Genomic DNA, 26,926 nt, shown 5'->3' on the forward strand with positions numbered 1-26,926 from the left:
CGCATCAAATGTAGGCCTACTCAAGTGTTTATGAGGTGGCGAATAGTTCGAAGGTTGTTGGCATGTAAGGACGTCACATAGAATTGTGGAGTTTTCTGTAAACTATAATCCAGTGATCTATTTTCAATCACTATATTTTTCATTAATATAAACTTCGCAGTTACGCTTTCTACAGTTTACACATTTTACGACTTATTTTCTTTAGACCCATACAAGTGATCCCCAATGTCGGGGCTATGGAGACAAATCAAGCATGCGTACGTAAATCTTGAGCTTAGATCACCGAGACTCTTGTATGCAACTAACATTACAGACAACCATTCGACAATATTCAACTAGCATTAATGCTTTCGATATAGTGCATCATGTACAGCGACACGCTGATCAATTCAAATTCAACAATGGGATCCCCCGCACAATCATGAAGCCCGATTTGCGTTGAATATTAACGATACCAACAAATCGGAAGATCTCTTTTCCCTCTACATCTATGATAGAGGTACCATTCCATTGACTACGAATAACTTGAGATTCTGTGGGATTGAAATCGCAATCAAATAATATGAGAGTATCTTTTCCAGCTTTCAGAACTTGGACAATCGTATCAGGACTATATCGCAACACCGCAGTATGTGTGCGTGCAAAACGATACACAGTTATTTTTAGTGGCATCCGTACGACTTATGTTCAACTTGCAGTGCAACTGATGATTTATTTGCGACCGATGCATTAATGACTTTAATACTATGTACTTTAAATTATCCACACCTATGAGTCGAAATGTTGTTAAGTAACTCATGTTTTCAGCATAACCTAAAAGCAAAGTGGACGAATTTCCATGCGACCGATGCATTAATGACTTTAATACTATGTACTTTAAATTATCCACACCTATGAGTCGAAATGTTGTTAAGTAACTCATGTTTTCAGCATAACCTAAAAGCAAAGTGGACGAATTTCCATGTTGATCAAATACCCCAAACACTGCTTGCTTTCATAGTTAGTAATTAAGCGCATCACAGAATTTACCCAAAAAAGTCGGTACTCCGAAAATTTTGTAAAGTAGAGCTTTTGGCGTTGGACTAAGTTCAAATGAACAAGTGTTCCCGTAGGTTCGAGGTCTGAATGAGTCTTTTAAAGCATATAGAAACGAAAAAACTAATCTAAAAAATTTACGAAGTTTGGATGCGGCATATTTGGGTTTTTTAAAAATTATTTATACCCACGATTCGAAATATTGTTAACTAACTTATGTTTTCGACATAAGATAAGCGTGAAGTGTACAAATTTCGATGTTGCGCAAATACCACAAACTTTGCTTGCTTTCAGAGCTGACAACTAAATGCAAGACAGACTTTACGCAAAAAACTTATACTTGAGCACTACGAAATGTACAAGTACTTACCTTTACACGACGTTTTTTGTAAAATGAATACTAATTTTATTAAAAAATAAAAAAGAGCGAAGCTGTTAACGATGTCTGACTGCGGCGTTTCGACGAGTAACGAATTCTCGTATTTGGTATTGATTGTGACACATAGTCAAAACAGCGACAGTTTTCACAACCCGATACATACATTGAACCAACTGATGTAAGGTGAAACACTACGTTCGCAGCAAAAAAGTTTGCAGGGTATGACCACCACCAACATATAGAGTAGTGAGTGAGTAATTATCCTACATACCCCGATTTATGCCTGATAACTGAAAATAATAAACAATAAAATTAAAAAGCGCGAAAATTACATTTTATCCCGGAACGCAACACGAAAAATCGTATGACTTTTTTAAAGTAGAAAGAAAACTACACTATTCCGATGCACTAAAGACTTTTACACTCCGGATTTTGTATAGTATATAATAATTTTACATTGCGGGGTATTCAGTAAACTTTAATCCAGTGATCCTCCGTCTATTTTCAAACACGCTCCTCTTATTAGTCTAGGTTTCGAACCACACATCCAGTAGGTTTTATGGGGATTAATATTTTTAGACTCAAATACTTTTCCAATGTACTAAAGTCTTGCAGTACGGATTTTGTAGAGTAGTTAGAAAACTACCTTTTGAGTCGATAGCGAAGTACTTGTTCATTTTGGAGTACTCAAGTATTGGTTTGGCCTTGGTAGCAACATACTCAATCAAGTGATTATCTATTTACAGCGCATCTACTTCTATTTCAGAGTTTTCGGTTTTCAGACAAACTATACCTTCAATACTAACTGATTTACTCGTTCGGAAATCATCGCTTCTTACACTTTACTAAAAATTTACTAATCTTGGTACGCAGTTGTAGGATAATATGAAAATGCACCATACTAAATTTCGTTCCCTATGTTAATTTACCATAAGAAAGACAATTTGACTCCTAAAGTCCGAAATACTTGTTCGCTTGAGCTAAGTCGCAGCGCTTCGAGTAGAATTTTATAGTTCTTGTAAAAAGTTGTTTGTACACAATATATGTTTAAGGTAAGTTCTACGCATTCATGATTTCGTCCGAGTTTGCAGTTTAGTAGTATATACTAATTTACGATAGCGCGTTTGTAACTTGTGCAAGTACAGGAAAATCATGGTTCTTGAACCGTGCTCAATGAATAATAGAACATTTTTTGCTATTTTTCATTGCCATAAGTCATTCTGGTCCGCGTAAACGCATTGTACGATATATATGAAACTTATGCAAATCCTAGGATCCTCATTTTCGAAATTAGTATTCATTTTACAATAGCCTTATTCAGTATTCGAAATGATAAAGCTTCAGCCGTGATATTCTGGTGATTTTTTCAATATAGTTGAGAAATGATATAACGCATCATAGTAACATCATGAATATATTTTATTTACAAAATTGACGATTTCGAAGTCATGTCAAACGACTACAAGTTGCAATAAGTAGTGTTAGCTTTGCTTTAAAAACTACAGTAGTAGAAGTGTGAATAGTAAATAAAAGTGGTAGTAAAAGTAGTGCGAGTACGGGAAATCTATGAAGTAATTTGCTACTTACCACCGCTGTGTCCAATTTAGAGACAAATCCTCATTTTCAAGTAGCTTAGATCTCGAAATAAGCTCTGACTCGCTATTTTCCTCAAAGCATGGAATTACCACGAGTATCACCTTCGATCGCTGAAGAAAAGGATGAGATTATATCCGAAGCATATTCCTTGACCAGGAATTTTATCATGTACGAACTCGATGGCTCATGCGTTAAGGTAAATACGAAAGCAGAGAGAACCTTACGTCGAGTTGGGGATGAAATGTTCGAGCGCCATCGAACTGTCCTAAACGCAGTCTCCAAACGTCTCCGCTATAGCGATGTCGAAGTCAATGAAAAATATAAAGAATATTTACCCGATGAGCGAATGTTCCTGATGATAGCTGATGAAATTTGCAAAGATACCAAAGAAAACTGGGGTAGGATTGTCTCCCTTTTTGTGGTCGGTAGCATTCTTGCTCGCAAGAACGAGGATGAACATCATGGGAAGCATATAGAAGCTATCATACAGACAGTCGGAAATTACATTGCTAGCAGAAGACTAAAGTGGATAGTGCGAAATGGAGGATGGGTGGGTGATTTACATGCTTTGCTTAGGATTTACAAATTATATTTTAGCATGAGATATATAGTGTATCCGCTCCCCAGAGCCCATATCATCTCTCGATGATGAAACTCAGCTTTACCTTCCAATTCGGTTCCCGATACGATAACTTTCATCCGTATGATCATTAAGGCTTCTATTTTTGTTATAGGATGGCTTTGTAGAATTCTTTGATAATACCGCTTTCGACTACAATAAAGTTTGGAAGGGACTCGTGTTTGTCGGGATCGGACTGACATCTATTGCAATGGCATTATCAAGATAATGGATGTTCGCGTGTTTTGTCTCATGTAATATTTTAAGAATAAAATTCTTCATCGTTTAATCGCATTCATTTTACTGTAGGACCTATACAGTTTCTTCTGAGAATACTCGAAGGATTGCCCCATATGGAAACCTTCTTTATACTTTTAATTTTTCTAATTTCTACAGCTACGTAAGGAAATTGTTAGGATTACCCAGAATACATTGCATGTCAAATTTGATTCGATTACGAACATTATAGCGACAGAGATTTACGATAGTGTAAAATGACCTACCTTACGACATCAAATTTCGTCCTCGCATTTCATGATGGAACACCTTGGAAACTAACGCACTTCTATACCAACTTCGCGTGAATCTGTTTGCGGGAGCGTGGTACGTACCTATGCGTGAACAAGTTTAGTGATGGAATTACAGATGTAATTAAGTTTCAACACTTTTACAATGATTCGTCTTGCTTCCTATAACACCCCACTCGATGCCTTCGTTATTAAGCTGTAATCTCAGATTTGATACCTAAAGTACGAAATACTTTTTCGCTTGAGCTAAGCCGCAGCGCCTGGAGTGGAATTTTACGGGGTATGTGGACTCATTTCGTAGGGCTCTATGCCATAGGAGCATACTTTACGCTCCAATTCGATTCCCACACATTCCATATAATTACTAACAGAACCATTGAGTACCAGCCTTGACATTTTCCGTAGTACTAGATGGCATGTATACAATTTCACGACATCCGACATTACGACGAAGACTATCAAAATATCGAAAGAAGCCCTCTATTCTTTTCTGAAATAATCAAGGTTTTATCAGGACTTCCCTTCATATAAACTCCACCAGAATCACTAATAACCTCTCAAGTGTACTCAATTTACTCTAATTTGATACTCGTGTACCAAATCTCTATTTTCCGCAAGTATGATAGAGGCTATCGCTCGATACTCAACGATTCGTAATTTTGCTGGAATACAAGTACAATTAGTTTAAAGTAGTTTGAGGTTACGTTTGTATCACCTCGACAAGTGCTATTATCAAAAAATGCTTTTGCTAAACTCTTACACTTTCACTAAACTTCTACACTGAATCTTGTAAAGTAGATAGAAAAGGAAAACTATTAACATAAGGCAAGTGAGAAGCACGCAAATTTCGATTGCATACAAATGCCACAAACTGCGCTAACTTCCAGAGTTGTTAAGTATAGAAGTACTCGTACGTCTTGAGAATACCCAAGTAGGTTTTTTGCCTACATGTACCAAATACTCTCAAGTCCTTATGATATTGGAGTACATCAACTTCATGATAGCTACAGTATTAAACAGAAATAGACCTAGAGTACTAACGTTTTTGTGCAGTGAGAGTTCGCAAATTATCGAAGTACTTTTGTTATTTTTATTGCGATAAGTCATTCTGCAGCGCAAAAATGCGTCGTAGGATATAGATGAAACTAGCACCACTCATCAAGACCGCTGATAACAGTACATTTCAACATTTAATGGCAGTAAATTTCGAGTAAAGTACAAGAAGTGATGATTTCCGAGTGAGTTAAAAAGTAAGTGTTGCAGGTATAGTTTACCTGAAAACCGAATACTCTGAAATAGAAGTAGATGCAGTGTAAATAGTTAACCACTTGATTAAGTATAGCGCAAGCAGATAAAACCTATACTTGAGTACTACAAAATACACGAGTACTTCGCTATCGACTCCCTCCACGTAATAAGTGACTACGGTTTAAGACTGCTTTTACCGATACTCGTCAGTTTCCGTTTTAGATAGAATTCGGAAACCAAATAATTTCATAAACATAAGCTAATTAAATGAATTTACTCGAATGTACTATGCCGCGCTGATAAGATTAATTATAATATACTTATCATGTTAGAGCGATTTTTCTAGCGTAGAAAATCTTTAAAATGTAGTAAGCAGGCCAATATGAAGATATTCGTTGAGCTGAATAAACATAAAAAATACTCTAGACTACTTTATCGGTACTTTACAGTTTCAGTTTTAGATAAAATTTGTCCCTTTCACTCCTCGCTATCTAACATGTTTAGAATATATTATTTGCGATGATACGAACCAGTAAAGTACTCAAGTAGCTTTTCGTTGGATATAGATGAAACTGACACCACTCACCAAGACCACTGGCACACTGACAAAAAGTACATTTCAACATTTTAGTAACAGTAAAGTCCTACTAAAGTACAAGAAGTCATGATTTCCGAGTGAGTTGAAAAGTAAGTATTGAAGGTATAGTTTGCTCGAAAACCGAAAAAACTCTGAAATAGAAGTAGATGCAGTGTAAATAGTCAATCACTTCATTTAGTATAGCGCAAGCAGGCCAAACCTATACTGGAGTACTCCAAAATATACAAGTACTCCCTCCACGTAAAAAGCGACTAGGGTTTAGACTACTTTATCGGTACTTGACAGTTTTAGAATTTGGTGAGACTTTAAATTTTAAAGTAGTTTGAGCTTACGTTTGTATCACCTTGACAAGTATCATTATCAGACATGAAAATGATACTATCACCTAATACAGAAGTTAACACACGTCAATGTGCTTCGTAATTCACAAGAAATTGCTTACTAAGAGAAGTATATTCTTGTATACACAATAGTGGAGAGAATCTTTAAAATGTAGTAAGCAGGCCGATGGGTATTCATTGAGTTGTATAAGCATAAAAAACATTCCCGCGCGCATCTTAGTATTAGGTGGTAGGGTAGGAAGTGTTAGGTTTAGGAGCGCGCGGGAATGTTTTTTATGCTTATACAACTCAATGAATACCCATCGGCCTGCTTACTACATTTTAAAGATTCTCTCCACTATTGTGTATACAAGAATATACTTCTCTTAGTAAGCAATTTCTCGTGAATTACGAAGCACATTGACGTGTGTTAACTTCTGTATTAGGTGATAGTATCATTTTCATGTCTGATAATGATACTTGTCAAGGTGATACAAACGTAAGCTCAAACTACTTTAAAATTTAAAGTCTCACCAAATTTTATCTAAAACTGTCAAGTACCGATAAAGTAGTCTAAACCCTAGTCGCTTTTTACGTGGAGGGAGTACTTGTATATTTTGGAGTACTCCAGTATAGGTTTGGCCTGCTTGCGCTATACTAAATGAAGTGATTGACTATTTACACTGCATCTACTTCTATTTCAGAGTTTTTTCGGTTTTCGAGCAAACTATACCTTCAATACTTACTTTTCAACTCACTCGGAAATCATGACTTCTTGTACTTTAGTAGGACTTTACTGTTACTAAAATGTTGAAATGTACTTTTTGTCAGTGGGCCAGTGGTCTTGGTGAGTGGTGTCAGTTTCATCTATATCCAACGAAAAGCTACTTGAGTACTTTACGGGTTCGTATCATCGCAAATAATATATTCTAAACATGTTAGATAGCGAGGAGTGAAAGGGACAAATTTTATCTAAAACTGAAACTGTAAAGTACCGATAAAGTAGTCTAGAGTATTTTTTATGTTTATTCAGCTCAACGAATATCTTCATATTGGCCTGCTTACTACATTTTAAAGATTTTCTACGCTAGAAAAATAGCTCTAACATGATAAGTATATTATAATTAATCTTATCAGCGCGGCATAGTACATTCGAGTAAATTCATTTAATTAGCTTATGTTTATGAAATTATTTGGTTTCCGAATTCTATCTAAAACGGAAACTGACGAGTATCGGTAAAAGCAGTCTTAAACCGTAGTCACTTATTACGTGGAGGGAGTCGATAGCGAAGTACTCGTGTATTTTGTAGTACTCAAGTATAGGTTTATCTGCTTGCGCTATACTTAATCAAGTGATTAACTATTTACACTGCATCTACTTCTATTTCAGAGTATTCGGTTTTCAGGTAAACTATACCTGCAATACGTACTTTTTAACTCACTCGGAAATCATCACTTCTTGTACTTTACTCGAAATTTACTGCAACTAAATGTTGAAATGTACTGTTATCAGCGGTCTTGATGAGTGGTGCTAGTTTCATCTATATCCTACGACGCATTTTTGCGCTGCAGAATGACTTATCGCAATAAAAATAACAAAAGTACTTCGATAATTTGCGAACTCTCACTGCACAAAAACGTTAGTACTCTAGGTCTATTTCTGTTTAATACTGTAGCTATCATGAAGTTGATGTACTCCAATATCATAAGGACTTGAGAGTATTTGGTACATGTAGGCAAAAAACCTACTTGGGTATTCTCAAGACGTACGAGTACTTCTATACTTAACAACTCTGGAAGTTAGCGCAGTTTGTGGCATTTGTATGCAATCGAAATTTGCGTGCTTCTCACTTGCCTTATGTTAATAGTTTTCCTTTTCTATCTACTTTACAAGATTCAGTGTAGAAGTTTAGTGAAAGTGTAAGAGTTTAGCAAAAGCATTTTTTGATAATAGCACTTGTCGAGGTGATACAAACGTAACCTCAAACTACTTTAAACTAATTGTACTTGTATTCCAGCAAAATTACGAATCGTTGAGTATCGAGCGATAGCCTCTATCATACTTGCGGAAAATAGGGATTTGGTACACGAGTATCAAATTAGAGTAAATTGAGTACACTTGAGAGGTTATTAGTGATTCTGGTGGAGTTTATATGAAGGGAAGTCCTGATAAAACCTTGATTATTTCAGAAAAGAATAGAGGGCTTCTTTCGATATTTTGATAGTCTTCGTCGTAATGTCGGATGTCGTGAAATTGTATACATGCCATCTAGTACTACGGAAAATGTCAAGGCTGGTACTCAATGGTTCTGTTAGTAATTATATGGAATGTGTGGGAATCGAATTGGAGCGTAAAGTATGCTCCTATGGCATAGAGCCCTACGAAATGAGTCCACATACCCCGTAAAATTCCACTCCAGGCGCTGCGGCTTAGCTCAAGCGAAAAAGTATTTCGTACTTTAGGTATCAAATCTGAGATTACAGCTTAATAACGAAGGCATCGAGTGGGGTGTTATAGGAAGCAAGACGAATCATTGTAAAAGTGTTGAAACTTAATTACATCTGTAATTCCATCACTAAACTTGTTTACGCATAGGTACGTACCACGCTCCCGCAAACAGATTCACGCGAAGTTGGTATAGAAGTGCGTTAGTTTCCAAGGTGTTCCATCATGAAATGCGAAGACGAAATTTGATGTCGTAAGGTAGGTCATTTTACACTATCGTAAATCTCTGTCGCTATAATGTTCGTAATCGAATCAAATTTGACATGCAATGTATTCTGGGTAATCCTAACAATTTCCTTACGTAGCTGTAGAAATTAGAAAAATTAAAAGTATAAAGAAGGTTTCCATATGGGGCAATCCTTCGAGTATTCTCAGAAGAAACTGTATAGGTCCTACAGTAAAATGAATGCGATTAAACGATGAAGAATTTTATTCTTAAAATATTACATGAGACAAAACACGCGAACATCCATTATCTTGATAATGCCATTGCAATAGATGTCAGTCCGATCCCGACAAACACGAGTCCCTTCCAAACTTTATTGTAGTCGAAAGCGGTATTATCAAAGAATTCTACAAAGCCATCCTATAACAAAAATAGAAGCCTTAATGATCATACGGATGAAAGTTATCGTATCGGGAACCGAATTGGAAGGTAAAGCTGAGTTTCATCATCGAGAGATGATATGGGCTCTGGGGAGCGGATACACTATATATCTCATGCTAAAATATAATTTGTAAATCCTAAGCAAAGCATGTAAATCACCCACCCATCCTCCATTTCGCACTATCCACTTTAGTCTTCTGCTAGCAATGTAATTTCCGACTGTCTGTATGATAGCTTCTATATGCTTCCCATGATGTTCATCCTCGTTCTTGCGAGCAAGAATGCTACCGACCACAAAAAGGGAGACAATCCTACCCCAGTTTTCTTTGGTATCTTTGCAAATTTCATCAGCTATCATCAGGAACATTCGCTCATCGGGTAAATATTCTTTATATTTTTCATTGACTTCGACATCGCTATAGCGGAGACGTTTGGAGACTGCGTTTAGGACAGTTCGATGGCGCTCGAACATTTCATCCCCAACTCGACGTAAGGTTCTCTCTGCTTTCGTATTTACCTTAACGCATGAGCCATCGAGTTCGTACATGATAAAATTCCTGGTCAAGGAATATGCTTCGGATATAATCTCATCCTTTTCTTCAGCGATCGAAGGTGATACTCGTGGTAATTCCATGCTTTGAGGAAAATAGCGAGTCAGAGCTTATTTCGAGATCTAAGCTACTTGAAAATGAGGATTTGTCTCTAAATTGGACACAGCGGTGGTAAGTAGCAAATTACTTCATAGATTTCCCGTACTCGCACTACTTTTACTACCACTTTTATTTACTATTCACACTTCTACTACTGTAGTTTTTAAAGCAAAGCTAACACTACTTATTGCAACTTGTAGTCGTTTGACATGACTTCGAAATCGTCAATTTTGTAAATAAAATATATTCATGATGTTACTATGATGCGTTATATCATTTCTCAACTATATTGAAAAAATCACCAGAATATCACGGCTGAAGCTTTATCATTTCGAATACTGAATAAGGCTATTGTAAAATGAATACTAATTTCGAAAATGAGGATCCTAGGATTTGCATAAGTTTCATATATATCGTACAATGCGTTTACGCGGACCAGAATGACTTATGGCAATGAAAAATAGCAAAAAATGTTCTATTATTCATTGAGCACGGTTCAAGAACCATGATTTTCCTGTACTTGCACAAGTTACAAACGCGCTATCGTAAATTAGTATATACTACTAAACTGCAAACTCGGACGAAATCATGAATGCGTAGAACTTACCTTAAACATATATTGTGTACAAACAACTTTTTACAAGAACTATAAAATTCTACTCGAAGCGCTGCGACTTAGCTCAAGCGAACAAGTATTTCGGACTTTAGGAGTCAAATTGTCTTTCTTATGGTAAATTAACATAGGGAACGAAATTTAGTATAGTGCATTTTCATATTATCCTACAACTGCGTACCAAGATTAGTAAATTTTTAGTAAAGTGTAAGAAGCGATGATTTCCGAACGAGTAAATCAGTTAGTATTGAAGGTATAGTTTGTCTGAAAACCGAAAACTCTGAAATAGAAGTAGATGCGCTGTAAATAGATAATCACTTGATTGAGTATGTTGCTACCAAGGCCAAACCAATACTTGAGTACTCCAAAATGAACAAGTACTTCGCTATCGACTCAAAAGGTAGTTTTCTAACTACTCTACAAAATCCGTACTGCAAGACTTTAGTACATTGGAAAAGTATTTGAGTCTAAAAATATTAATCCCCATAAAACCTACTGGATGTGTGGTTCGAAACCTAGACTAATAAGAGGAGCGTGTTTGAAAATAGACGGAGGATCACTGGATTAAAGTTTACTGAATACCCCGCAATGTAAAATTATTATATACTATACAAAATCCGGAGTGTAAAAGTCTTTAGTGCATCGGAATAGTGTAGTTTTCTTTCTACTTTAAAAAAGTCATACGATTTTTCGTGTTGCGTTCCGGGATAAAATGTAATTTTCGCGCTTTTTAATTTTATTGTTTATTATTTTCAGTTATCAGGCATAAATCGGGGTATGTAGGATAATTACTCACTCACTACTCTATATGTTGGTGGTGGTCATACCCTGCAAACTTTTTTGCTGCGAACGTAGTGTTTCACCTTACATCAGTTGGTTCAATGTATGTATCGGGTTGTGAAAACTGTCGCTGTTTTGACTATGTGTCACAATCAATACCAAATACGAGAATTCGTTACTCGTCGAAACGCCGCAGTCAGACATCGTTAACAGCTTCGCTCTTTTTTATTTTTTAATAAAATTAGTATTCATTTTACAAAAAACGTCGTGTAAAGGTAAGTACTTGTACATTTCGTAGTGCTCAAGTATAAGTTTTTTGCGTAAAGTCTGTCTTGCATTTAGTTGTCAGCTCTGAAAGCAAGCAAAGTTTGTGGTATTTGCGCAACATCGAAATTTGTACACTTCACGCTTATCTTATGTCGAAAACATAAGTTAGTTAACAATATTTCGAATCGTGGGTATAAATAATTTTTAAAAAACCCAAATATGCCGCATCCAAACTTCGTAAATTTTTTAGATTAGTTTTTTCGTTTCTATATGCTTTAAAAGACTCATTCAGACCTCGAACCTACGGGAACACTTGTTCATTTGAACTTAGTCCAACGCCAAAAGCTCTACTTTACAAAATTTTCGGAGTACCGACTTTTTTGGGTAAATTCTGTGATGCGCTTAATTACTAACTATGAAAGCAAGCAGTGTTTGGGGTATTTGATCAACATGGAAATTCGTCCACTTTGCTTTTAGGTTATGCTGAAAACATGAGTTACTTAACAACATTTCGACTCATAGGTGTGGATAATTTAAAGTACATAGTATTAAAGTCATTAATGCATCGGTCGCATGGAAATTCGTCCACTTTGCTTTTAGGTTATGCTGAAAACATGAGTTACTTAACAACATTTCGACTCATAGGTGTGGATAATTTAAAGTACATAGTATTAAAGTCATTAATGCATCGGTCGCAAATAAATCATCAGTTGCACTGCAAGTTGAACATAAGTCGTACGGATGCCACTAAAAATAACTGTGTATCGTTTTGCACGCACACATACTGCGGTGTTGCGATATAGTCCTGATACGATTGTCCAAGTTCTGAAAGCTGGAAAAGATACTCTCATATTATTTGATTGCGATTTCAATCCCACAGAATCTCAAGTTATTCGTAGTCAATGGAATGGTACCTCTATCATAGATGTAGAGGGAAAAGAGATCTTCCGATTTGTTGGTATCGTTAATATTCAACGCAAATCGGGCTTCATGATTGTGCGGGGGATCCCATTGTTGAATTTGAATTGATCAGCGTGTCGCTGTACATGATGCACTATATCGAAAGCATTAATGCTAGTTGAATATTGTCGAATGGTTGTCTGTAATGTTAGTTGCATACAAGAGTCTCGGTGATCTAAGCTCAAGATTTACGTACGCATGCTTGATTTGTCTCCATAGCCCCGACATTGGGGATCACTTGTATGGGTCTAAAGAAAATAAGTCGTAAAATGTGTAAACTGTAGAAAGCGTAACTGCGAAGTTTAGATTAATGAAAAATATAGTGATTGAAAATAGATCACTGGATTATAGTTTACAGAAAACTCCACAATTCTATGTGACGTCCTTACATGCCAACAACCTTCGAACTATTCGCCACCTCATAAACACTTGAGTAGGCCTACATTTGATGCGTGTGGGGAAAACCTAGGTAAATTTTCATATGCATTTAGTTTCCAGCTCTGAAAGCAAGCTTGGTCTATGATCAATAGCAACTTTTGCGTAAACTCCGTTCTATTTCACTTCATACCTACACAAGTCTATTCGAATAATTCGATGTATAATTGAACTTTACTCTGCATGATCATTAGGGCTTCTATTTTTTGTTGCAGGGCAACTTTGTTGTAGCCGAAAGTGGTATTATCTAGCAACAAGGTTTAAATGACTCGCCTCCGGCGTTTATTGACCGTATTACCCGTATTCTCGTCATGCAAAAATTATGCATGTATTAGTACGAAGCTCAGATGCAGCAAAGTGTGTGAGACTGCCTGTGCGTTGTTGTTCCTAATCCCGACCTTCCGCTCGTATCGTATATACTACAAGCCAGTGATCGCTACATCAAACAAAACGGTCAGATCGAACGCAAGAGCTCGGATCGCAAGTCGCAGCGCTCAAAATCGCATTTTATATTAAGTAATTAGTGATGATGTGTAGAATTTTGATATTAATAATATTATCCGGAGAATATAAACTTACATAGACATCATAGTTTTCGCATTTATGTATAATCTGAATAGGAATTTAAATACATAGTCCTAAATACACATAATAGAAAATCTGTCGATTCTAGCCAAGGTAAGTTTTGACGCAGCAATCATAAGTCGTAAAATGTGGAAACTGCAGAAACCGTAACTTGTACACATAAAATCAAGTTTAAAAAATGTGGACGGATGATATTAGTCCTAAATACACATAATACAATATCTGAGAAAAGTATCAAGATGCGGCAATCAATGCAGCGATGATATAGCAATGGATGGATGATGTGGCACTATAGGCGTGGCGCTTGATGATGTGGCACAGATGACGTAGCAGATGAATGTACCCTTAGGGCATGAAAATGGGCGTGGCAATTAGGATGACGTGGCGCTCTCTGATTGGCCGGCGTATAAAAAGGATCATAACACTACTTGTGTGTCATACAGTTCCTATCTTTGAATACGCTCCCCGGTCCGCATTCACCTATGAAAAGTTCTTAAAATCGAAAGAGACTGCAAATAGTATTGTAATATTTCAGATCGTCATTCATATCTACGAGTCTAAGCTAGTGTGGTCCTCAACCTATACTTCCTGGAAATACTACAGACTCCCTGATCCGATCTCAGAAGAATCCGAGATGCCATGCCACGCAATGCACTTTTGTTAATGGTTCGTGATGGTCATGACACGTTCGTCTTTGCCATCATTGGCTGCAGACGCAATCAGTAGTCGAACTGTGATTCTTATGGTTTGTGTGGTGGGCAATCATCTTCGCGGGAGATGTTGGGGTTCAATATCCAGTCTTTCTAAAATGGCAATAATATCTTCAATATTTAACTTTCATAGGCTCATTTATTACACTAGTCAACAAAATGATTTTTTGACAGTACATCTGAGAGCTGTTTCTGGGGTTTTCGTGGTAGATGATTACGAATATTATATTAGTTCTCCAAACTGGCTCTTGTTCCGAAGATATTTGAGCCCCTAAAAAAGTCGAAATTTACCCTTTAATATTTCACTTGGTAGGAAGAAAATCCTGTTTTTTTCTTCCAATTTGATACTTCGCATGAATAGATAATTGACTATGAAAAACTCTCATTTCGTTTCAGTCATTCTATCAATATTTACATGACCTGATGCGACATATTTGTTTGTCAAAAAAGCAGTGTGTCAAGCCTAATAGTGGTAGTTTTTCACAACGAAAATACATATTAACCTGTATCAATTGATCATTCTACAAATAATAAAAAGGTATATTAGGCTATAAAATTTGTCCTTGAAAAGCTCAACTATAATACTCATATGCGACTCATTTCATTTGGCTTGTAAATGGAAAATTGCATTCAAAGTGAACAAAGTCGGTATACCTAGTATCCCTATCAAACGCGAAGCTTAAGTCTGTTATATTTGATAGATTTATGATTCGTATACGGATGAAAGATTTCGATTTAATATTAGAAAGGAGTTCACTGCATGGAATATCTCCTAAGATGTAGTAATTAAACCTTTTTGGATAATCACAACGCACCCAACTACAAACAGTTGGTCCGCAAATTTGTATCTACATATGGAAAGCTTGGAACAAACACGAACATAAAGGTTCACTTCCTGTTCAGTCATTTTGATATATTTCCTGATTATCTTGTTGAATAACAAGAGGAGAGGTTCCACCAATACATTAAAAAAACAAAAGAAAGATATGAGTGCAGATGAGATGAACATACTATGGCGTGAACCATTCATGAAACTGCACTAAATATCTTACAGTCGAAAATCCAGGGTTGTAACCAAGTCACTAAGCTCCGTGTCACAAGTCAATCTCACTTTTATAGTTTTGACTCGAGTCCAGTCGAGTCATTTTCAATTCACCACCGAGTCAAGTCCGAGTCCAAGTCATCAAGCAGAGATTCGAGTCCGAGTCATGGTATAATGACTCGAGTCCGAGTCCAAGCCATTGTGTTGACTGCTCAGTGCTCAGTTTCAGTTGAAGTCTTGTTAAACCCAGTTTTATAACTCTGTTTGGTGATATCGAATGATCCGCATATATCAAATAATAATTTTCCTCACTTTCAAAAGTCGCATTTTCAAGTACGAGTACCAATAGACGAAATCATAATAGGGTGGTGACTTAACTGTTCTTCAAAATTACATTGAAATATCGGTCTTTACCGTCTGAATCTCGAGTCATATGACTTCGTTCGAGTCATGCGCAATGACTCGAGTCCAAGTCCAGTCAATACACATATTGACTCGAGTCTAGTCGAGTCATCAGAAAATCGTGACTCGAGTCTGACTGGAGTCGAGTCATGACTCGAGTCATTACAACCCTGCGAAAATCGTACAAAAAGAATTGTGCTTTAAAATAAATTTATAATATTATATTCCAACAGTTCATTTCAAATTTACAATAGGTGGTTGACGTAAAACTGATTGAAATAATGCCGCTTTATTGGAGTATATAGGGCAGTGGTTCCCAACCTTTTTCCACCCACGTATCATTTTGAGGTTTTATGCAGTGCTCGCGTACCACCTATAAAAGTTATGCGCGTTTCCACCATTTATGACGTCATACTCACGTATTTGGCCTATGCGAGGATTCTATTAAACTAGGCCAGGGATGTCAAACATACGGCCCGGTGGCCGGATCCGGCCCGTCAGACGATTTTATCCGGTCCGCATAGCAATTCTGAGTACATTGAAAAAAGCTTATATCATCCATCACATCCACAGTAATAAACCAAATTACAACGTCCGCGTTGGCAGTTAAATATGTTGTATTCATCACAACGCATACGCAGGGCTAACGCCAGATTATGACTAACGCAGGGGTGGTCAACTTTTTTACTATTCACGACCGCATTTCGACCACTCGTGTAGCCTACGGCCCCATTCCAGGGCATAGTCGTAATGAACGAGCTGGACGCCAAACCCAGGTTAAAGTGTCTATGTCCATTTCTGGTGAACTCCGGTCTAATCTATTTAATGATAGGCTTACTATGCGCTTCAAAATCGCGGTCACTGGTAATGATAAGGAAGGAAATCCTCATAGTCGCGCCAAGCGCGAAAAAAAATTTAGATTCACCAATGAATTTCGTCATTTATATTAGTAGTTTTACATATTATCATCAAACATTTATCCTTTCTCATCCCGTGTGATCAGATTCACTGGTATAGAGTTGATGTTGGGGTGTTTTCGAAAATTTAAAGCAAGTTATAAATTATGATGCATCTTCGGGTGGCCCAATTGGTATTAGTCACTTTGTAGCATGATGTTATTTCTTGAACTCCCATCAGAATTGTTAGTATAGTGAGAAGCACACGATTCCGAGCTGATATTTCCATGTGAGGCGCATCATTTTCACTGATGTTCGCATCTGTATTGTGGCGCTCTGATTGCAAAGGGTGCTACTATATTCAAATCGAAAAATGTAGTTGCATTGAATCGCGCGCAGCGCGAAGAAAATTTCAAGAATAACTAAAATCTTTCAAGAAATCGGGATTCAATTCGTAAATTCGAATTCAATTCCAATTCAGGGACGGTTTGAAAAGAAGTGGAATTTTCATAGCGGTTCTGAACATACTCGCCAGACTTCAGTCAGAGAATAAGATCGATGTCTTTCGTACCGTTAAAGATCTCAAAGATATTCGACCCGGAATGATTCCAGCACAGGTACATCGGTGTGACGTCAGTGGTAACGCCTTGTAGATAAAGAAAGTTCGGTGACTGGTATTACATGTCTACTGTAGGCCGTACCCGCTGGATTATGGTCGGATATTCACTTTTTGTGATACGGCCGGAGACGGACAGAAAAGGGCAGCGTTGTCCTCTTCCATCCTGGAATCAATATAGTTACAATGAACAGTTCATGGAAATAAACCGCATGCAGAGACCAAGTTGACAAAATTACTTCAGACAAGTCATGGTGGAGTTTGATATTTGAGTTTATAATTTCATGCTTGTACTGTTTCAATCAATATTTAATACCAACATGTGAGTAAATGATAATGGTCGTAGTTTTTCGGATCGGATCGCGTCATTTTTCGAATACGGCATATGAGTAGCACGCGGAGTCAGCCCAGAGAATTAAAAAACAGGATCGGAATCGGATCAGAGAATTTGTCGATCTGCCCGGTACCCTCTGCCTTGCCCCCTTGATGTATAGTTATTTGCATATTGTATCATCTTGGACCTCTTTATCCAAGTTCTTTTCGCCAAATAAAGGTGGCGAGTAAGGTATTGGCACGTTTCACAGAGAAAACATCAACGGATTGTTCAGCGATCGAACATTTCTATCACTATTTAATATATTTTCGCTGCTACTTATTTGTTAAAATATTCAAAGGTAAATCAAACCCTTTCGCAATGACAATATTAATAGCCCACTTATGCCCGAAACAAGGATTAAGCTACAATTCTGAAATGCTTTGATATCAGATCAAACTTTGTTAAATTCCAAAATATTCTACCCTATAATTTTGGCACATCCATTGGCACGTCCATGGTCAGCTGTAAAGTTATAACGCGATCGCTTTTATGGTGTCTTGTCATGATGCATTTTCTTCTCCCGCGGAGTCTATATCTTATCATTTTGACCAATTTTACTTACTGTCTACCAAGTACAATAACAATTTGATTCAAATATTCCTAAATGCGATTTTTTTTATCGTGTCAGGCGATTGCTAATTGCTACAATAGTAAATCACATTTTCATGGAATGGAATGCCAGTCTACCAGGTCGCAGCAAATAGATCCTACTTGAAAATACATTCATTAACCATATTATGATGCAGCTGTTTGCGGCGACATCAATAAACTGTGAAATTGACCACGAGCACATTTGATTTCGAGACCCCTGTTCCATATTGTTAGATACATTGTTGGAATTGCACAATGTGCAATGCACATGTTTGCTTAAAATTCTAGCACTTTCTTGGCTACATATTGGAATGAACAATCAGAATATAGAAATATAACGACTGTTCTATACTTGATTTGAATTCATCTAGTTGATTATTTTAGATCGACTACATGTGCTGCTACAATCTCGCGAAGAACCTCTTGTCGAAAGAAAATGAATATGTGAATGAAACTGTTATGCATGTCGACCAAAAAGACCATGCTACCGACGGTGTATACGAAGTTATATAAAAAGTCACATACATCGGATTACAGGCTGTTTTAACACTCGTCATTTCGAATGCCTCGATACTGAAACTCTTTATTTTGAGACTCGGATGACGCGAGAATGATGCATACATCAAATTTACGTTTTTCCGGTTCGGGCATGTTAGTTTTGAATCTCAGGGATTCGTATCGACTCCTTTACAGTATGGGCGACACAGCTATGTATTTCCTTGCATATAGATTTGCTGTAATTTAGAATTCATAGGAAAGCAAAGCATTGCCAACACGATATCTTTATAAGTTGCAGCGGCATAAAGAAACTCGAATACCACAAAACTCGAATCAGTCTTCCGCAATTCTTCTCACATCGATCTTGATCGAACTTACAACCAGGGCTGCGGAGCAGCCGTAAATTTAAACTGCTCCAGCTCCGGCTCCGGAGCTCTCTTCTATCATACATTAGCTCCGGCTCCAGCTCCGGAGCCGCATTATAAACACTGCTCCGGCTCCAGCTCCGGCTCCGGCTCTGAAATTAACGAATATCCTGTCTATATCAGGGGTGGCCCGCAAATGTGGCCCACGAGAGGGTTTTGCGTGGCCCGCGAGATAATGTCCTATTATATTCTCGAAAATGAATTGCTCAGATTGTGAACTTGTAATGCTAACCAAAAATGACAATTCTGGCTGCGACACTTGGGATGTGGATGACTAAAATATCAGTTCCGACGCATTGGCAGATCCAGGGTCCAGTCACATTTTCAGTAAATCGTCGTACATTACAATAAACTAAAATAGTAGCGAAATTTTTCTTCACGCTTCGCGTGTTTAATTGTCACACGACTTCTTGCTTGGTAGCCTACCCCCTACTGAAAATGAAAAAAACGCCTAATTTACCCGATTGAGTCTAACTATATTCGAAATTACGGAAGAAAGTCTTGTCGCGTTTTCCCTCGCATAAAAATCGTCGACAGTAAAATGTAGGCACAAAATGATTGTCGAATATTATCAGAGACCTTCGATATCGATGTGTCAAGACGACGAATAGTCGTGTTCTTGCAAACTGAGCCTAGAGGGTGGTATACAATAGACCCGCAATACTCACCTAGTTTATTTATAAACTTAGAAAATTTTACCCGCTCGGCATGGCTAGTGAACCGCGCACTCGTTCGTCAATTGCATGTGCCCCTTTAGCTGAAAAGGTTGGCCATTCCTGGTCTATATAGATTACTAATCTACTAATAGGTTAGTTATCTATAGTAATCTAGAGTCCGTCAGCCGTCATTAACATCCGATGTAGCAACAAAGACATATAGGTGCCGCCGTGCAGGCTTGTGAGTTCATACTGAATACTTGTCAATTATCGACAACATCATAGTTGCACTAAAACGCAATTTACTCCATGCCATTTCTGTGCACAGCATTAAAATTCAGTTCACTTATGATAAATCAGCAGATGTGGTTGTTGCATATATAATAGCATCTTATGAAATAAGTCGGAGCCGGAGCTACTCCTCAAATAACGGGCTCCAGCTCCGGCTCCGGCTCCGGCTGAATTTTATGTAGAGCTCCGGCTCCGGCTCCAGCTCCGGTGAAAATGCACGGCTCCGGGGCTCCAGATCCGGGCTCCAGCTCCGGCTCCAAAGCCCTGCTTACAACGGCACAGATTGACTGTGGACGTCGGCAATTTGTTAAATATCATTTCCATATTATTACTATTAATTCCATATCTATCTACTACACTGGCTGATATAAAAAAATCATGATTGAAGATAAGAACGAGTTTAGGGCATATCAGGGGCACCGAGCTCGTAAATGGCATTAGTTTATGCGAATTATCTCTTATAGTTATCAAGAAAGCACATAATTGTAATTTTCTCATGATATTCAAATAAGGTACCAATATATCAGAACAGCGTATATTAGTTGTTCCGTAGTCCATGGATGTAGCATTGTTGCGGACAGTTTCGCATTAGGCAGCAGCAGTAATGTGCCTCCATGCGAGTATAGCCTCTCCCATCTACCTATATCGATATCTCTCTTCCAAGAATATAATATCTTCATTAAACCTACCTTCAACCCTGTTCCTCACTCATATTTCCGAGTTTTCATGGAAGTGAACTTTAATACCCATCCGGGATCCAAGTGTATGAAAGTTTGTAGGAATACCTTTTATGCGATACACTTAGTTGCTTGCTTTTGTGTTTCCAAGAATTCCTCTCACAACTGCAACGAAAGAGTACCAAGCTGCATTTTTCACTTCAGTCATATTCAATGGAAAACGTGCTCTTTAAGAAATATTTGTATTTGTAGCCCGTCAAAAATTCCTTCTTCCAACTTTTCAATACCGAGGCCAGGAGAATCCTTTGCACAGCATATCAAAATAAGCACCCTCTTTATCGAAGGCCTTGGCAAACTGTTTCATCAGACCTATTTCGATGAACAATTGATGTGAACGGATGCGATTACGAGTGACGAAACGTTCATTCACGACGTCTCCGTATGTACCATTCCTTTTAAATCCAGTGTTTGTCAGAGGCTGAACTATCCCAGCACCAAATAAAGGAGACATATTTGGTGTACCCGCCTTTTTGTCATAAGAGGAAGTTGACAAATTTCAAACGAAAGGAAAAGGCCGAGCTATTCTCAGTATTCTAATTATCTTCAGCACCATCTTATCAATCAGTAGTGTTCCTTGAAAACAACTGAGTGGCCAATTGTAACACATCATTTTCAACAGGCATGTTAACGTTGAGCTCTCTAACCTGCCATTCGATAGAATCCCTCGGTTCACGTGGAAGGATGAATTGGAGAAAGCTGTCTATCCAGGGAAATAGCGTTGAAATGATAAGTTTATGATAAAACCAACCATTGCCTTCTCAGTACGTTATCAAGATTAAGTTAGTGTTACAAGTGAGATGACATAATCAATACGGCAAAACTTCGCGTGTCTCGACTTTTAATTAACCTATGTAACTCATTGGCATACATTTTTTCGTGATATGAGCAGTATAAGCCAATGTATAGTCAACGTGAGCCGATTTAGCAACTGTTACGACATTTTCGGACTCAGAGACCATAGTATATTCTTGAGCCGGTCTATCATGTCATGTTTTGAAATAAAATGGCATGAGCTATCAATCTGCTGTATCTTTTTTATGTATTTTTGAAAATCGGAATGGTGCAATGTCACTTTGTGTAGACTTTTCCGTAAAGGTCTTCGGATAATTCAAATCAATCGTTATCTAAATGAACTATTATTATAGGTTGACATAAGGAATATTGCGGCGCAGAAATATATTTCAGTGGGCGACGCGAAATCCAATAATTACTGGAAGATGTCCCAAACAAATACCATAAACCATAAACTATAAAACCGAGGACCTGAGTAAAGAATATTTGATTCTGAATGAAATCTAGATAGTGGGGCGGTTTAGCCGAAATATTCAAAAGGATTGTGCATTTTGTGATACAAGCACCAAATTTGGCACACATGTATATTAACATGTTGCGAACATTTTCAGATATTGAGCCACTCGGAATTCTCTCTTTATGTCCGCCATATTGAATTTAAAAATGGCCGCTATTTGAAATCTACATTTGCGATTATCTCTGGGCCTAATGCTGCTATTGACTTTATTTTGGTATCTAAATGTATGTTTTTTGGATCAAGGAATCCAATGGTAACAATCTGCAATGCATATTTTTACCAATGTGCCGCCATATTGGATTTGAAAATGGCGGCTTCACATTACATGGCCACTTATCTATGTACATTTGTCGTTATTATAGTCTAATGACTCGATTCTGGTGGTGGTGGTGGTAGAGTAGTTGTTGCAGTGGTAGCTGTAGTGCAGTGACGATAACAGAAATGTTACTTTGTGTCATTCCAGGTTCCTAGTGATGCATGCATGTCTGTAAACTGACGGTGCTAGCTGATATTAATCTGAAGACAGTTCTACTATGCTCAAGATTCAGACTAGCTCCTTCTGAGAGAACTTCACCATTAACATCACCACACCTCACCACAACTGACTGGAGTTTATGCCTCATATGTCAGAAGGACAAGGCGGAGACACTGACCAAACCCGACCAATTAAAGAGAAAAGACATTGGTAGTGGGTACAGTTCACTCGCAGAGAACTTGATCAAATTCAGTGAACTTGGAGAGCTTCCAGGATCATTTCAGTTGGAACGATTCGATGATGGTCATGGCATTGAAGCTGCGATGGTTGCACACGGTGCACAATATCACCACACGTGCAGGCTCCAGTACAACAACACCAAACTGCAGAGGGCACAAAAAATAGCACTCAAGAAAGAAGGTCAAATCGACGAGGAACAATCTGTATGCAAACGCACCAGGGGACATTCTCGTTCATCGGTTACAGAAAAGGTCCCAGAAACTTGTTTCTTCTGTGCACAACCTGCTGGGGCTAGCTAACAGTCTTCGAAAAACTGCAACATTCCAAATGGAGAGACGGGTGCGTGCCTGTGCAACCCTTCTTGGTGATACATAACTACTTGGCCGGCTCCGTGGTGGGGACATGGTAGCGTTGGACGCCCAGTATCACCCACAGTGCTTGATAGGACTTTATAACCGCACAAGAAAGGTCCAGTCAACATTACCACAGGACTCAGACCAAGAGCGAGCAATGTCGACAGTTGTCTTCGGTGAACTCGCACTCTACATTGAAGAAACCAGACAAGATGAGGGGACGGCAACAGTATTCAGATTGGCCGATCTTGTCCACCTCTATCATTCCAGAATGGAACAGCTTGGAGTGCAGCTCGACACGAGAGTTCACTCCACACGACTGAAACAGAGACTGCTATCTCACTTTCCTGACTTGCGGACATACTCCAAGGGGAGAGACATCCTGATGGCATTTGAAAAAGATCTCGGTTCTGCTATTGACAAAGCCTGCGAGCTGGACAGTGACAGTGATGCAGTCCATCTTGCCCGTGCTGCACACATTGTTCGCCGTGAAATGTTTGGAGAAGCTAAGCCCTTCACAGGATTCCCCGGAGGATGTCAAGAAAAACCAGTACCACCGTTGCTGCTTGCCCTAGTCAGCATGATCCTAGAGGGACCCAGCATCAAATACCAGATGACAGACACTAACCCTGCAGCAATTACCGCAGCCCAGATACTGAAGTTCAACAGCGTAAAGCACAAGCGAACACGTGTCACCACATCATACACTTGTGTCCGGCACAGTGTTGCACAGGAGACCCCACTTCCAACATGCATCGGGATGATGTTGCATGCACATACCCGCAAGAAGGAATTGGTCGACTGCCAATGTTCCACACTCTAACTGGATGCGACACTGTGTCTAGTTTTGTCACACATGGCAAGAAGACTGCGTGGGCAGTCTGGACGGTACTGCCAGAACTCACTGAGGCGCTGCTGCTGCTGTCCTCCGCACCACGTGACATACCAAATGATGCAATGTGCATCATCGAGAGGTTTGTGATCTTGTTGTATGATCGAACCAGCAAATGCACGGACATTGACACGGCCAGGAGGAAACTCTTTGCACGGAAGAACGATGTGCAGCTGATACCTCCAACGAAGGCAGCTTTAGAGGAACATGTCAAGAGGGCAGTGTATCAAGGTGGATATGTGTGGGGTCAGATATTGCTGCCAGCACCTGAGCTCCCTCCACCAACCAACTGGGGTTGGTCAATGACTGGAGGACAGTACACACCATACTGGACCAGGCTACCTGAGGCAGCGCACAGCTGCATTGAGCTGATTTCTTGCAAGTGCCGGAAAGGGTGTTTGAAGCGCTGCAAATGCAAGAAGGCTGGCCTTCAGTGCACAGCCCTCTGTGTGTGTGACGGGGACTGCACAAGACGATGAGTCCACAACATACATGTACTTGTGGCAGTGCTAAACTTGTTAATATGACACTGTTTATGTACGCGTATCGTGCCCAATCAAATATTTCCTAGATAAGTTGTAATTACATTTATACAACAGACTATGAAAGATAACATTAAGTTGGAATTCGTACCATTGGATTGTGCATTGGATTAGGTTTGTGCATTGCATTTGATTTAGATTTGTATATTAGAATTTTAGATTTGTGCATTTGATTTAGATTTGTGCATTAGAATCTTAGATTTGTGCATTTGATTTAGATTTGTGTTTCAAAATTTTAGATTTGTGCATTTGATTTAGATTAGTGCCTTAGAACTGTGCATTGGTTTGAGCATTGGATTGTGAAATTGGTACCATTGGATTCCTTGACCCAAAAATCATACATTTTGACACCAAAATGAAGTCAACAGTAGCATTTGACCCAGACATCATCGCAAATGTAGATTTCAAATGGCGGCCATTTTGAAATCCAATATGGTGGACATAAAGAGAGAATTCCGAGTGGCTCAATATCTGAAAATGTTCGCAACATGTTAATATACATGTGTGCCAAATTTGGTGCTTGTATCACAAAATGCACAATAGGTTTGCTATGCTGCCCCACTAAGAGTATTTTACGACGTAAATTTAAATTGAACATTACCTTGTCTAAACCCTCATCTAGACCTTGCAAAACTACAGTATACATTATGTCTTCATTTTATTTCAACGCATAAGATATACATATACATTTGACATATATCGCTATATCATCGGCATATGACGCATTGGAATATTAGTGGGCATTGGCTCAAATAGAATTACATACCTAAATTAAAGTCTTACAATACTTCATCGACAACATTGATTAATCGAAATCAAATCATTGAACACATCTTTATTCCAGGATGCCGTAATGAAATTAAGTAACGCGAATGACGATGACGGCAGGTAAAAAGTATTGAAGTGGCCTGCAATTAGATTTTAAATATATTCATATGGAATTTTTGTAGATTCGTAGACGTGTAAAACATTTATCATGCAACGGAAACAATGTTTTATATATGAAATTCTATCTCTTTAACGATTATATCTGAATAAATTCAGTAGACTATCGTTATCGGAAATCAGTGGCTCGACGAAAAAGGTTCAAGATCACTTGCCTACACGATCCACGCTGAATGACAGTCAAGCTCGAAATTAGGCAAATATTGATTATAAGTTGCAGTTGAAGTATCATTCGTTGTAACAACAAATTTTTAATATTTCTACCCTAATACATCATGTAACTACTGGAATTCTTCATAGGGCATGATGTCGTTAAAATATTTTTTTTTCATGTGAATATTTGTCGGTTTTCAAGTCAAAAAGTTTTTTTCAGGCCAAACTACTTCGTCAGGACAGACAGTTCTAACCAGAAATGAAGATAAGTAGCGCAATTTCAACATTATGTGAGAAAACATCTTATTTGCATACGTGAGGTCAGAATCAGGTGTTTTTGGTCAAAATCGCCCGCTTTTTGGTAAAAATGCGCCATAATCATGGCCTACTGTAGTACTGTATAACTACATCCAATAAATGTTGGTGCTGCGCTGGTGGACACTCTGCTGCATCAACTTCCAATAATTATATGATCGAAATTAGGGTATTATCGGTGCTGTTAGTCCTGGGTTGTTATTGTCATCATATCTCTAGGGGGAAAACGCTTTCTCTCCCCTTTCATTTTCGACTTGGACATCGGGACGCCCTGGGTGTCACTAGATCTCATTTAGCGGAGTCAAATTGTAAGCATGATGGGGCATACTTAGATTTCTAATATCAGCAGATGTTTTCCGGGAATAATATGGAAATATAACTTGACTTTTGCAATCTCCACAACTTTCCAAATAACTATGTGGCCTACCTCAAATTCACCTGTGGTCGACAAGTCGGAAACTACTGGAATAGCCTAAATTGAGTTTATCTTGTAGTTTGATGTGATGAACTTCTGCCTTTATTGTAGTCAACGGCGTTTGGATTTTTTGGGGCTCCCCAGCCGCGTACGAAACATGAAGGGGCCAACGATCTAAAAAGTTTAAAATCCCATCCGTAGACTTACCACCGGACCGGCATATGACCGTTTGTGTAGAGCGACTCATACTGTAGTAAATAGGGTTGCTCAAAAAAAATCAATTTAAAACAAACATGTTTGATACATGGCCCTTGGTTTAAAC

General features: G+C 38.3%; 4 protein-coding genes across 4 annotated transcripts in view; 3 read left to right on the forward strand and 1 right to left on the reverse strand.

The window, feature by feature from the left end:
• LOC145436867 (receptor-type tyrosine-protein phosphatase epsilon-like) overlaps nucleotides 1–20,489 on the forward strand; it is a 38,915-nt gene extending 18,426 nt beyond the window's left edge. The window contains exons 10-11 of the mRNA XM_080314072.1: nucleotides 17,257–17,392; nucleotides 18,743–20,489. Of these exons, the coding sequence (XP_080170198.1) occupies nucleotides 17,257–17,392; nucleotides 18,743–18,871 (265 nt within the window). The 3' untranslated portion in view covers nucleotides 18,872–20,489. The remainder of the gene's footprint in view (nucleotides 1–17,256; nucleotides 17,393–18,742) is intronic.
• Nucleotides 1–26,926, forward strand: part of LOC145437891 (uncharacterized) — a 194,357-nt gene that overhangs the window by 65,275 nt on the left and 102,156 nt on the right. The window lies entirely within an intron of this gene.
• On the forward strand, nucleotides 2,876–4,057 carry LOC145436865 (induced myeloid leukemia cell differentiation protein Mcl-1 homolog). Its single transcript, XM_080314070.1, has 2 exons — nucleotides 2,876–3,560; nucleotides 3,745–4,057. Exons 1-2 carry the CDS (start codon nucleotides 3,090–3,092, stop codon nucleotides 3,856–3,858), a joined length of 585 nt encoding a protein of 194 aa, XP_080170196.1. The 5' UTR covers nucleotides 2,876–3,089; the 3' UTR covers nucleotides 3,859–4,057.
• LOC145436866 (induced myeloid leukemia cell differentiation protein Mcl-1 homolog) lies at nucleotides 7,653–10,283 on the reverse strand. The gene is made up of 2 exons (XM_080314071.1): nucleotides 9,599–10,283; nucleotides 7,653–9,414 (listed from the first exon to the last, which is right to left on the reverse strand). Exons 1-2 carry the CDS (start codon nucleotides 10,067–10,069, stop codon nucleotides 9,301–9,303), a joined length of 585 nt encoding a protein of 194 aa, XP_080170197.1. The 5' UTR covers nucleotides 10,070–10,283; the 3' UTR covers nucleotides 7,653–9,300.

This window comes from Botryllus schlosseri, chromosome 4 (genome assembly GCF_051294905.1).
Source record: "Botryllus schlosseri isolate E-star chromosome 4, Bs_hap1, whole genome shotgun sequence".
Classification (NCBI taxonomy): Eukaryota; Metazoa; Chordata; class Ascidiacea; order Stolidobranchia; family Styelidae; genus Botryllus; species Botryllus schlosseri.